This window comes from Penaeus chinensis, chromosome 8, assembly GCF_019202785.1.
Source record: "Penaeus chinensis breed Huanghai No. 1 chromosome 8, ASM1920278v2, whole genome shotgun sequence".
Lineage (NCBI taxonomy): Eukaryota > Metazoa > Arthropoda > Malacostraca > Decapoda > Penaeidae > Penaeus > Penaeus chinensis.
The window spans coordinates 15,257,249-15,269,567 of NC_061826.1; the positions used below are offsets into that span (position 1 = coordinate 15,257,249).

General features: G+C 41.0%; 1 protein-coding gene across 2 annotated transcripts in view; it reads right to left on the reverse strand.

Annotated features, from left to right (window-relative positions):
- Positions 1-900: 900 nt before the first annotated feature.
- LOC125028095 overlaps positions 901-12,319 on the reverse strand; it is a 136,825-nt gene continuing 125,406 nt past the window's right edge. For both annotated transcript variants that reach the window (XM_047617425.1, XM_047617424.1), the window contains exons 9-13: positions 11,967-12,031; positions 11,491-11,571; positions 10,917-11,072; positions 9,644-9,892; positions 901-2,366 (exon numbers count right to left, since the gene is read on the reverse strand). In XM_047617425.1, coding sequence (XP_047473381.1) covers positions 2,233-2,366; positions 9,644-9,892; positions 10,917-11,072; positions 11,491-11,571; positions 11,967-12,031 — 685 coding nt within the window. In that variant the 3' untranslated portion in view covers positions 901-2,232. The remainder of the gene's footprint in view (positions 2,367-9,643; positions 9,893-10,916; positions 11,073-11,490; positions 11,572-11,966; positions 12,032-12,319) is intronic.

The window sequence follows — 12,319 nt, forward strand, 5'->3', positions numbered from 1 at the left end:
GAGTCACGTGACCCTATTAGCGATTCCAGTTTATACAGATTTGTTCAGGAGGGACCGACCGAACGGCAATGATCAGTACTAGTACATGTGCAACACTGCATACATACACGCACGCATGCACGCACACACTCTCACAACAAGGTAAATCATACTCACTTCACAAGCCAGAACGCGCTCACACTATAATAATAATAATAAAATAATACTAATAATAATAATAATAATAATAATAATAATAATAATAATAATGATAATAATAATAATAATAATAATAATAATAATAATAATAATAATAATAATCATCATCATCATAATAAATAATTTTAAATGAATAAATGAATAAGGGTCCACAGACCAAAAAAGCCCACAAAAATAAAACGCCTATACGCACACACACAAATTAAAGGAACGCCCACCCACGCGCGATGGAAGCGATGTGCTCTGAAAACGAGGAAGCGTCGAAAACACTCACACACACAAACACACACGCACACGCAACACGCTCACACACGCACACGCACGCACACGTACGCGCGCTCGCTATACCCTTCGTACGTACATGCACGTTTTCGAGGAAGTTGAGTGGTACACGGAACTCACCAAGACCGGAGCTTACCAGTGAGTGTGAAAAAATGACATAAGGTCTAGTTTGCCCCAGCGAGGTCACGGGGCCTCACCCTTACGGTCTCCATCCTCTGGTTGCTGTGTGTGTGTGTGTGTGTGTGTGTGTGTGTGTGTGTGTGTGTGTGTGTGTGTGTGTGTGTGTGTGTGTGTGTGTGTGTGTGTGTGTGTAAATGGAAATATGTGTATATTTATAAATATCAGCAAGTATGCTTGAGTATAAAGCCAACCAACATGAACTCGCCTTCGAGGAAAAGACCTCAGTGATGCTGCAACAGACTACTAAATGAACCCCTTTGTGCAAATATCCGACATATCACCAATTCACAACTTCCCTAACAACGAGAGCCGCAGCATCCTGAAGTCGCCCTCGAACCCCCGCCCCTTTGAGGCTAAGGTCAAAGGTCATCCTCGATTCACAGTTCACGCGACGGAGATTTTAGGGTGGCAGGTCATGGAGGGAGAGGAAAAAGAGGTCCTCGGAGCGTCCAAGGGTCTCTTTTCCTCCTCCTCGTTCTCCTTGAACCTGCAGGACCTCCTTCGCAGGACCCCCCTGGCTATCCCACACCTTCAAGATGGATCGGAATATGCTATATGTCCTAAGCCATCATCAGTCTCCTGCCACCTAACCTAAGTGTGTATGATACAGTATTTACAAATAGAACGACGTTTTTTGCAGCACACAGGACCGGAATTCCTTCAACTACAGGGACAACAGCCAGCGCATTGGTGACCCCGCCCTTCGGGGGTCTAAAGGGGTCACGAGTCTTTCGGGGTCAGTTCCTTGGGGGTCTTTCCATGCGGGGGTCCTATTTAGAAGGGGAGACGGGGAAGCTGCGGTGTGCGAGGGACCCCCAGCACGCGCGCTCGGCAAGGGACCCTCCCCTTGAGGAACCCCCGTGCGCCGACCTCTGCAGGAGCTGTGGGAGTCCTCTGGGCGAGCCAAGAAGAAGCGATGGCGCCGTGGCATTTCTTCTTGCTTTTCCTCTTTTATTTATTTTAAAGAGGACCTGGCCAAGCTCCTGCCCTCCCTTGACTAGGTGTACAAATGTATCTTTTTCTTTATTATTGTTCATGTGCTTCTATAAATGTAGGACGTATAGGCATCATACAAACCCTCTGTTAGCTTAATCTCTCTCTCTCTTCCTCTCTCTCGTTCTCTCTTTTTTTAAATTTCTCTCGCGCTTTATCATTCCCTCTCCGTCTACCGGATCTGTACGGTTGTGCTATCTACCTATGGTTATCAAAATATACCTCAACTGCTTTCGAGTTAGTCAGGAACATTTAAAAGAATATATATCATTATGCAATACATATAAAATTCTTGAATAAAAATAGTCACAGACTATTCCTCAGTATTACGGTGCGACGACTAACATTATGGTGGCGTAGTAGGGGCTACTCCCTTTTTTCGTACCAGTACATCCACATATATACTTTTTTAAGCTTAAAATAAGACTATCAGTGGTCCTCCAATCATGATAACAAAGATTTCTTTTATATATATATATATATAAATAAGAGAGAAAAAAATGGATACAAATGATTCTCTTAGATTACAATGGGAGAGGTTGAAAGACCCTCGTCGTCTGCAGATGCCGTACAAGAACTTCATCTGGAACCCTTTGCTTCACTGCAGCAGCCCGCGCCTTCCAGACGTACGACGATACACAGAACAGCGAGAATGGAGAGCAACAGTTGGGCGGGAGAGAGACGGCTGCTGCCGCTTGCCACAGTGCATTCACCTGTAAACAGAGAAAGAAAATCGTTACTTTTATATCGAAATGCTGTGTGTCGAAACCTGGCAGCAACCGGCCTTTGAGTGAGAGACATGTTTGAATACTGCTAAAATGATGATGGATAAATAATACTAATAATCTCAACAATAGAATCATAACAGAGACGGAAACTATACTCAAGAACTACCTTGAAAATCTCTCCATTCAACATACTTATTGACCTGCCTGTTTATCTATCACATCTCTGTCCACATAATTATCCGTCCACCATTCATAAAATCCCGGCGCAGACTTCAATGAATTCCAGGAAAGACGTAAAAAGACCCGGCCTCCTTGACGAGATAAACACGGAGCAGGCATAAAGAGGAACGAGAGGCTGGGATACCTCCTTCCTCCCCACCTCCTCCTCCTTCCTTCCCACCTCCTCCTCCTTCCTCCCCACCTCTTCCTCCTTCCTCCCCACCTCTTCCTCCTTCCTCCCCACCTCCTCCTCCTTCCTTCCCACCTCCTCCTCCTTCCTCCCCACCTCTTCCTCCTTCCTCCCCACCTCTTCCTCCTTCCTCCCCACCTCCTCCTCCTTCCTCCCCACCTCTTCCTCCTTCCTTCCCACCTCCTCCTCCTTCCTCCCTACCTCCTCCTCCTTCCTCCCCACCTCCTCCTCCTTCCTCCCCACCTCTTCCTCCTTCCTTCCCACCTCCTCCTCCTTCCTCCCCACCGCCTCCTCCTTCCTCCCCACCTCTTCCTCCTTCCTCCCCACCGCCTCCTCCTTCCTCCTCACCTCCTCCTCCTTCCTCCCCACCCCTTCCTTCTTCCTTCCCACCTCCTCCTACTTTCTCCCTACCCTTTCCTCCTTCCCCCCCACCGCCTCCTCCTTCCTCCCCACCGCCTCCTCCTTCCTCCCCACCCCCTCCTCCTTCCTCCCCACCGCCTCCTCTTTCCTCCCCATCTCCACCTCTTTCCTCTCCACCTTCTCATCACTGGTCTCCCTTTCTCCCTCCTCCTCGCCTCTTCTCTATTTTCTTCTCTTTTTCCCTTCCTCTCTTTTCTACTCATTATTCCTTCTTCTAATTCTCCTTCTCCACCTCCCCACTTCCTCCTTCCTCCTCTTCTCCCCTATCTACCCTCTTTTCCCCGTCTCTCCCTCCTCCCCACTTCCTCCTTCCTTCTCTTCTGTCTCCCCTCTTTCCTTCCCTTCTCCCCATCCACGCCCTTCTCCCTCCTTCTTCTCCTCCTTTCTCCCCACCTCCCCCCCCCCCCCCTGCTTCCCTCTCCTCCTCACCCCCTCTCATCCTTCGCTCCCACTCCACGCTCCTCTCTCCTTCCTCCTCCCTCCCTCCTACTTTTCAACCCCAAATCCTCCCTGTCTTCCTCTCCCCTTCCCCCTCCTTCTCCTCCCATTCCCCCTACTCCCTCTCCCTCTCCCTCTCCCTCTCCCTCTCCCTCTCCCTCTCCCTCTCCCTCTCCCTCTCCCTCTCTTTCTCCTCCCATTCCCCCTACTCCCTCCGCCTCCCCCCTCCCTCCCCGTCGGATCGATGGCCCGCATGAAATAATGACAGCTTGAGGTCCTGTCATTAGCGTTAAAGACGACGATACCTTGAGGCGCCCTTGGCCAGGCCCGCGGACGAGGCCCTTCTCCCTTGGCTGCGGTTTTGCTGTTGTTGTTGTTTTCTCGGAGGGTGGGGGTGGGGTTGGGGTGGGGGTTGGTTGTAAGTTGCGATACATAATGAATGGTGATAACGTTTTTTTTTTTTTTTTTTTTTTTTTTAATTACGACGAATAATTGATGGTAATACCGTGAATTAAGATATAATGCAAACGTAAACTATTGAAGTTTTACAGACGTAGAACAGTAATGATAATATATATATATATATATATATATATTTTTTTTTTTTTTTTTTTTTTTTTTTTTTTTTTTTTTTTTTTTGAGGGGGGCTGAGGTGGGAACGGGTATGTCGTAATTACGATGAATAACTGATGATGATGAGTTAATTATGAAACAACATAGACGACAACCAGTGAAGTTATACAAGCGAAGAGCCATAAGAAAAAATTATACATAAATATAGATGCTAATTTAATTATTCCACGGACACATCAGTCTACGATCATGTCTCGCCGCATTTCGTTACCCAGGAAAAGGTTTCGTATTATTTTTTACTTAAAAAAAAGCGTAAATCCTCCTGATATCCGCTGATAATTAGTCTTTCGTTTCAGTTTTTCTTTGCGTGTATTTATTTATTTATAGCTATAGAAAAAAAAAGACTCTATATGATAGCGGCTTACATAATATATGTTGTATTATCTTGTTTTAATAAGACAAGACGGCACATTGTATTTACACTGTTTTTTATATTGTAGTTGAAATAAAGCACACATAATAACGATTGATAATTATGATTATGATTATAATGATTAGAATAATAATACTAATTACTAAAAAAAACATAATAATGATAATTATCAACAATAAAAACAGTGATAATACTATTGGCAATATCGATAACGATTATAATGCTAATAATAATCAATAATAATCAATAATAATAATAATGATAATAATTATAATAATTATAATAAAAGTGATAATAATAATAATAATAATAATAATAATAATAATAATAATATAAATAATAATAGTTATAATAATAATAGTTATAATAATAATATTAAAGACGATAATAATAACAATAACAATAGCAATAATAATAATAACAAAGATAATAATATTAATAATAGTAACAATAATAGGAATAATATTAGTAATAATAACAACGATAGTAGTAGTAGTAATAGTAGTAGTACTAATAATAATAACAATAAAAGCAAGAATAAAAACAACGAAAACACTATCATAACAAGAACAACGAAACAACATCAACACGAACAAAAGCAACAACGCAACAACAAGAATAACAAACACAAACAAACCAGGGAAACAAACGAGCACGCCGGGAGGTGGCGAGCGAGATGAATTATTTCACGTGAATAATTATCATTGTGTTAACTGCCCTGGATTAATCACGCCTCATGACTAATTAAGAACGGCCAGGCTCTATTTTTCTTTTTTTTTCTAATGTTGGAGTGACTTATGATGTGTGTGTTTTCGTGTGTGTGTGTGTGTGTGTGTGCGTGTGTGTGTGTGTGTGTGTGTGTGTGTGTGTGTGTGTGTGTGTGTGTGTGTGTGTGTGTGTGTGTGTGTGTGTGTGTGTGTGTGTGTGTGTGTGTGTATTTGTTTGTTTTCGTGTGTGTATATTTTTAGATGTTTTCGTGTAGGTGTGTATTTTTTTTTTTTTTTTTTCGTGTGTTTGTATACATATTTTTGTGTGTGTTGATTTGTTTCGTTTTGGGGGTGTTTTGTTTTGTTTTGTTTTGATGCGAAATGAGGGTGTTAATATTGTATTATGATCTTGTTATTGTTTTTCTTGATGTTTCATTTGTATCTTTGTGTTTAATAATACTATTTTACTATTATTCTGTTGTAGTCTTTTATCATTTAATGTACTTTTTTGTTTTGTTTTACTATTTCGGGAATGATCACATTTATATCTATACTAATTCAAGCTCATATATTGAATTTAATGTAAGTTGCGTAGTGTGATGGAGGCTTGTGATTAATAAGACTCCTAAGTCGACCAAAAAAATCAAAGAAAACAAAAACGTTAGAAAGTTAAGATGAAAAGAATACAGAAGGTGTGGAAGGTTAAGATTAAAATAACGTTATATATATATATATATATATATATATATATATATATATAAAAGCGTTTGAGAAAACATTTACAAAGTACCGAGAAAGGACATGAAAATCATCAGAAAATAAGTTATTCCTAGAGTAGAGGAGGTGTAATAAGGGGAAATGTTAATGTAAATGAATATTAAATCAAAGCGAAATATGTAACTGGCGTGTTCCGATTATTATCTTCGCCGGAATTATGTGTAATTTTGTCCAAGATACTAATCAAATCTAATTAAAGATCTTGTTTTGTGAAATTATCTTCTCTCATCTAGATCCCTTTTACATTTGTCTCTGTTGACTAAGTATGACATGTAGTCAGATACTGCCATTATTATTATATATTTTTTTTTTTTCATTCGTCTCTCTTCTTATCGTTTTTTTATACGCTAGATACTAGCTTCTTTTTTTTTTTTTTTTAATCATCTCTTTCATTATAGCAATATATTTTTTTTATCCGTCTCTCTTTTATAGCATTATTTTTATTTGCTTATTCATCTCTTTTTTATTCCTTTTACGTAGGTCTTTCAGTTCAGAAATGAAACGGGGTAAACCGGGCTTGTTTTTGGCTAGAAGTATTGGCTTGTTGAGTTCCCAGTCCTTTCGAAACTCCAGAATTCGTAGGGAGTATAATTTAGGCTATCAACGTTGTAAGAATATTTGTAACAATAGGTATTCTGCATATATACGTGCGCGCGCAAATAAAAAATATATATATATTAATTAATTCATTAAAAACATCCGTCTTCTGTCCTGCCTGCCCATGAATCTCCTGCCTTTCAAATGTCTTTTTCATACTTTGGTGTCGACGTGAAAAAAAAAAGTGGGAAAACGTGTCTTCATTGATAATTAGTAATTTAGCAACGCATGAGCTGTAATTAACACCATTTCGATCAAAACTTCATCCGATTAGAAACGTGTCAATCACATCTATGCCTTTGTGGAGTTATTCATTTCAACCGATATTTTCTTTCTACATTTTGCCAGTATTAATTCTGATCAATGCCCGTCAATTCATGTCCTATGTTTAAACCAACGAAGCCCTGTCCGTCTTCATTTATTTTTCTTAACAACGTGGATGATATTTTCACTCTCTCTCTCTCTCTCTCTCTCTCTCTCTCTCTCTCTCTCTCTCTCTCTCTCTCTCTCTCTCTCTCTCTCTCTCTCTCCTTCTCTCTCTCTCTCTCTCTCTCTCTCTCTCTCTCTCTCTCTCTCTCTCTCTCTCTCTCTCTCTCTCTCTCTCTCTCTCTCTCTCTCTCTCTCGCTCTGTTTTCTGTTCCTTTTCCTTTCCACAGTTTTTTTTTTTGTTTTGTTTTATCACGTCGATTTATTCATCTGAACCTTTTAATTCGATCTTTCACTCCGTCGAGTCAGTGTTAATACTGCGAATTTTAAGTATATTGGTACATCGTTTTCAATGTGATTTCCAGACTAGTGAAGAGTTTTCTTAGTTATCGATAATTTTAAGAACGTAATTTTTTGGTGTCTCTACTCATGTTATTTTGTTTACAGTCTCGTCTTTTACCGCGAATGAGCGTGAGAAACACTTTGACGAGTAAGTGTAATATCCCTTTTCATAGCATTCACTCAAGTTTATTTTCATTGATTTCACTACCCACTTTTTAATGCATTCTCATGATCAGTTGCCATGGCACCATCAATAATGTTTAATAGTACAAGCACAACTCTTCCCTTTCTTAAGGCTGTTGATATTGTTGTTTTGTCGATATTAATGTTGTTACTGTTGTTTCTATCATTACTATTATTATTAATTTTATCGTTATTGTTATTGTTTTTATCATTATTGTTATTATGATCGTTTTGTTGTTGTTTTTGTATCATTATTCTTATTATTATCGTTATTGTTATTGTTGATTTTATCCTTATTGTTGTTTTTATATTTATTGTTATTACTATCGTTATTGGTATTGCTATTTTTATCACTATTATCAGTACCATTATCATTATCATTACTATTTCCCTATACTATTTCGAAGTAACAAGCTTGAACTTTTAGATGAAGAAGATGCAACAGATCTTTGTAGATTTGCTTTTAGACTCACTTTGGCCGCTATTTGATCTGGACAAGCTTAGTTTTCTGTTTATGACACTTTATTCATATTATATGGAGCCCCAAAATATGGGAAGCATTGGAACTTGCCGCCGCATACAGGTACACATGTACTCACACTTGTAAACATTCATATATACTTGCATGTGCATTTATAAACACAGACAACACGCACACGCCCACACTCACACATACTTACACACACACACACGCACGCACGCACGCACGCACACACACACACACACACACGCACGCACGCACGCACGCACGCACGCACACACACACACATTCACACACACACACACACACACACACACACACACACACACACACACACACACACACATATATATATATATATATATATATATATATATATATATATATATATATGCATATGTGTGTATTTAAAAATATAGATCCATATATATAAAAGAACGTCCAATAAAAAATAACCTTTGGCAGCGGAGCGCGGCGCCCGGACCAAAACCCGGAAACGGGCGTCGAAGTTGTGTCGCGAAAAAGACTGAAGTTTGACAACAAAAACGATAAAAGAAGTAAAAATGGCCGAGAGCGATGATTACGTCAAGTTGTGATGCCTCGAGTTTGAGATAAAGAGAGAATCTGGTAATGATGAAGAACACGAAGGGGGAGGATGGAAGGAGGAGGGATGGGGTGGGGAGGGAGAGAGGGAAGGAGGGAGGGAGGGAGGGAGGGAGGGATGGGGTGGGGAGGGAGAGAGGGAAGGAGGGAGGGAGGGAGGGAGGAAAAGAGGGAATGAGGGAGGGTGAGAGGGAAGAGGAAGGGATGGGGAGAGAAAAAAGGAGGAAGGAGGGAGGGATGGGAAGAGAGAAAAAGAGGGAGGAAGGATTGAAGGAAGAAGATAAGAGAGGAAGGAAGGAGAGAGAGGAAAGAGGTGGGGTGGGGAGGGAGAGGGAGGAGGGAGGGAGGGAGAGAGGGATGGGATGGGGAGGGAGAGAGGGAAGGAGGGAGGGAGGGAGGGAGGAAAGGAGGGAATGAGGGAGGATGAGAGGGAAGAGGAAGGGATGGGGAGAGAAAAAAGGAGGAAGGAGGGAGGGATGGGAAGAGAGAAAAAGAGGGAGGAAGGATTGAAGGAAGAAGAGAAGAGAGGAGGGAAGGAGAGAGAGGAAAGATGAAGGGGTGTTGAAGAAGAAGAAAAAAATAGAGAGAGAGAGGTGGGGTAGGAAGAATTGAAGGAAGAAGAGAGAGTGAGAGAGCGAGAAGAGGAAGGATGAAAATGTCAAGCAGGGATAGAATGAGGAATGTGTAGGAGTATACAAATAAGTTAGTCTATCCTCTCTCTTTATCTACTTAGAGACATATAGGAGAACAAATGGATACAGAGAGAGAAGAAAGGGAGATATTGAAAGAGAGAGAGACACACACAAACCAGAGAACAAAAGAAAGAAAGAAGGAAAAGAAAAGAAAAGAAAAAAAAACGAGCAGGTCCCTTACCTTGTGCAGTCAGGTTCAGACTAAGAGTCGTGGTCGGAGGAACGTGTCGACGCGGGCAAGAGTGCGCATGCGCCGTGACCTGTAGCGTCTTGCTGCTGCTGTTGTTCTTGCCATTGTTGTTATTGTTGTTGCTGTTGTTGTTGGTGATGGAGGTCGCGGTGAGGCAGAGGCGGTGGCTGGGGCGGTCGTGGGGCGAGGCCACGACAAACACGGACCCGCCCTCAGCCCAGTGGCCATGGCACACGTACGCTGAAGGAGGCGGGCGAGGGAGGACAAGTGTTAGAGAAAAATAGCCAAGAATAGAAAGGGATAAAAAAGATAAAATAGAAAAAGAAAGGAAAAGAAATCTTAAAAAATGACTTTAACAAAAACAGAAAGAAGAGAAACAAATAATAAAATATACGCCGTTAATAAGAGTAGTAAAACACGACTTCAATAAAAATAGAAATAAAAAAGACACAAAAACGACTTTAAAGATGCAGAAGGCGGCCTGTTATGATACATGAATAAAGAGAAGAGGCATAAAATATGAAGAGAGGAGAAGCCGTTCTAAAACAGGAGAAATACGTTTAAAAAACATGTTACAAAAGCTGAAAAAACATTTTTTTTTTTTTTATAAAATAAAAGCCATCATAAAGTATAATCCGCTGAAAAAAAAAGAGAACCGATAAAAAAAAAAAAAAAAAAAAAAAAAAAAAACGTGTGAAATGAAATTAAATAAATGAATAAATAAGGCTAAAATAACGTGACCACAGACGAGATAGCAAATAAAAAAAATATATATCCTGTAAACGTGAAAGACATGAAAACGGGAAATAGGAGAATGGCAAGTAAAAGTCAAGGCTAATGATGGCCTTGTTCAATAATAAAGGAGAGGGAGAGAGAGACAATACGATAAAAAAAAAAAAAAAATCATAATAATGTGCGGAAAAGGCTGAAGATGTAGAGATAAAATGAAGGAACTAGGATTATGAAAGGAAGGGTGAATGAAGTCAGGAGAGAGACGTATAGGAGAAAAAGGAGAAAGGGACACGGAGAGAGAATAAATGAAAGGGAAATAGTGAAATAGAAATAATAGAGAGAGAGAGAGAGAGAGAGAGAGAGCACGAGAGATAAGAAGGGAGGGTAGGAGACAGAAAGCAAGAGAGAGCAGAACAAAAACAAAACAAAAATAAGATAGAATAAGATTTAAACAGAAAAATCAAGATGCCAATAAAAAAAGACAGAGACAGACATACAGACAAAAAACCAAGTATCCCGAAAGGCAACTCACAATGCTTGGCCGCCTCCCCTGAGCAGGCGTGGACGAACTGGAGGGCGTGAAGGGCTACGCATCCCGCCCTCAGGTGAGTCACGTCCTGGTCACAGTCGCCCTCCACCGCCGTCCACACGCCGACGAAGGGGCACGGCCGGCGGGAGGGAGAGCCGCCTGAAGGAGGGGGAGAAGGAGGTCGATATGAGAGGGAAAGGAGAGATCCGGAATGGAGGGGATTTGTCTGTAGTGTTGGGGAGGGTGTTGGGGGGAGGGGGTATGAGGAGGAGGGTTAAGGGTGGTACGTGTGTGTGGTGTGGGTATGAGGGTGAGGGGGGTACGTGTGGGTTATTGTTGGTATATGTGTTGGTGTGGGGACAGGGAAGGGGAGGGGAGTAAACAGATAGAATAGCTTTCTCCTCTTTCACTCTCTCATTCACACCCATCCTCATCCTCACTCTAACTTTCACCCTCACCCTCGCTCTCACTCTCACCCTTACCCCCCCCCCCCCCCCGTCACCCCAATACCTCTCGTCTCCCCGGCCCCGCCTCCCCCAACTCGCACTCACTCTCCCATTCTCACTTTACCACGTACTCGTCAAAGTTGTATGCGGTGCCGTGGAAGCATTGAAGTAAGTCGGTCGACAGGCATCCTGGGGTCTGATAGCGCGTGATCCTGCAAAAGATTAGGAGATTAAGAACCCTGCTGTTGATAAGGCTTATCTCCATACGACCTACTGACAGTATTAGAACTAAAGGAATCTGGAGATGAACGATACCATTGAAGGTTTCAAGTTTTAAGATACAGAGTTGAAGTTTTGATACAAAGATCCATGGAAGTTTGAAGTCTTGTGCAAAATATATGGAAGACATGAAGTGTTGTAATTGTTTTTTTTCTTTTTCTTGTGTGCGTGTGTGTGTGATAGATCGATCAATAGATAAAGAGAGAGAGCGAGAGAGATTGTGTGTGTGTCTGTGTGATAGATAGATAGAGAGAGAGAGATAGAGAAATAGAGAGATTGTGTGTGTGTGTGTGTGTAGTTCATATCCGCACGGCCGTTCATAACTCACCTTGTTGCATTTCAATAATGTGCCCCTCCCTACGGTACAGTACGGTACACATGTACCCACTCGAACTGAAAAACAAAATGGAATACATTAAGAAAAAAGTAATTATTTTCAAAAATCGTGAAAATGTCAAGGGAAGAATTATCGGAATTCTTCAAGGAACAAGAAATATCGTGTTTATTACATATTGAAGATTGTACATAATAAAAGTATAAACAAAAAATAAAATGTTCTTAAAAAATACCTTCAAATATCAGTTCACGTTATTACTTAATATAATTCGGAAATAAAATTTTAAAAATATTTATTCTACTATCTTTTTAAGGACAGACGGGAGAGAGGAAATTAATTAACTC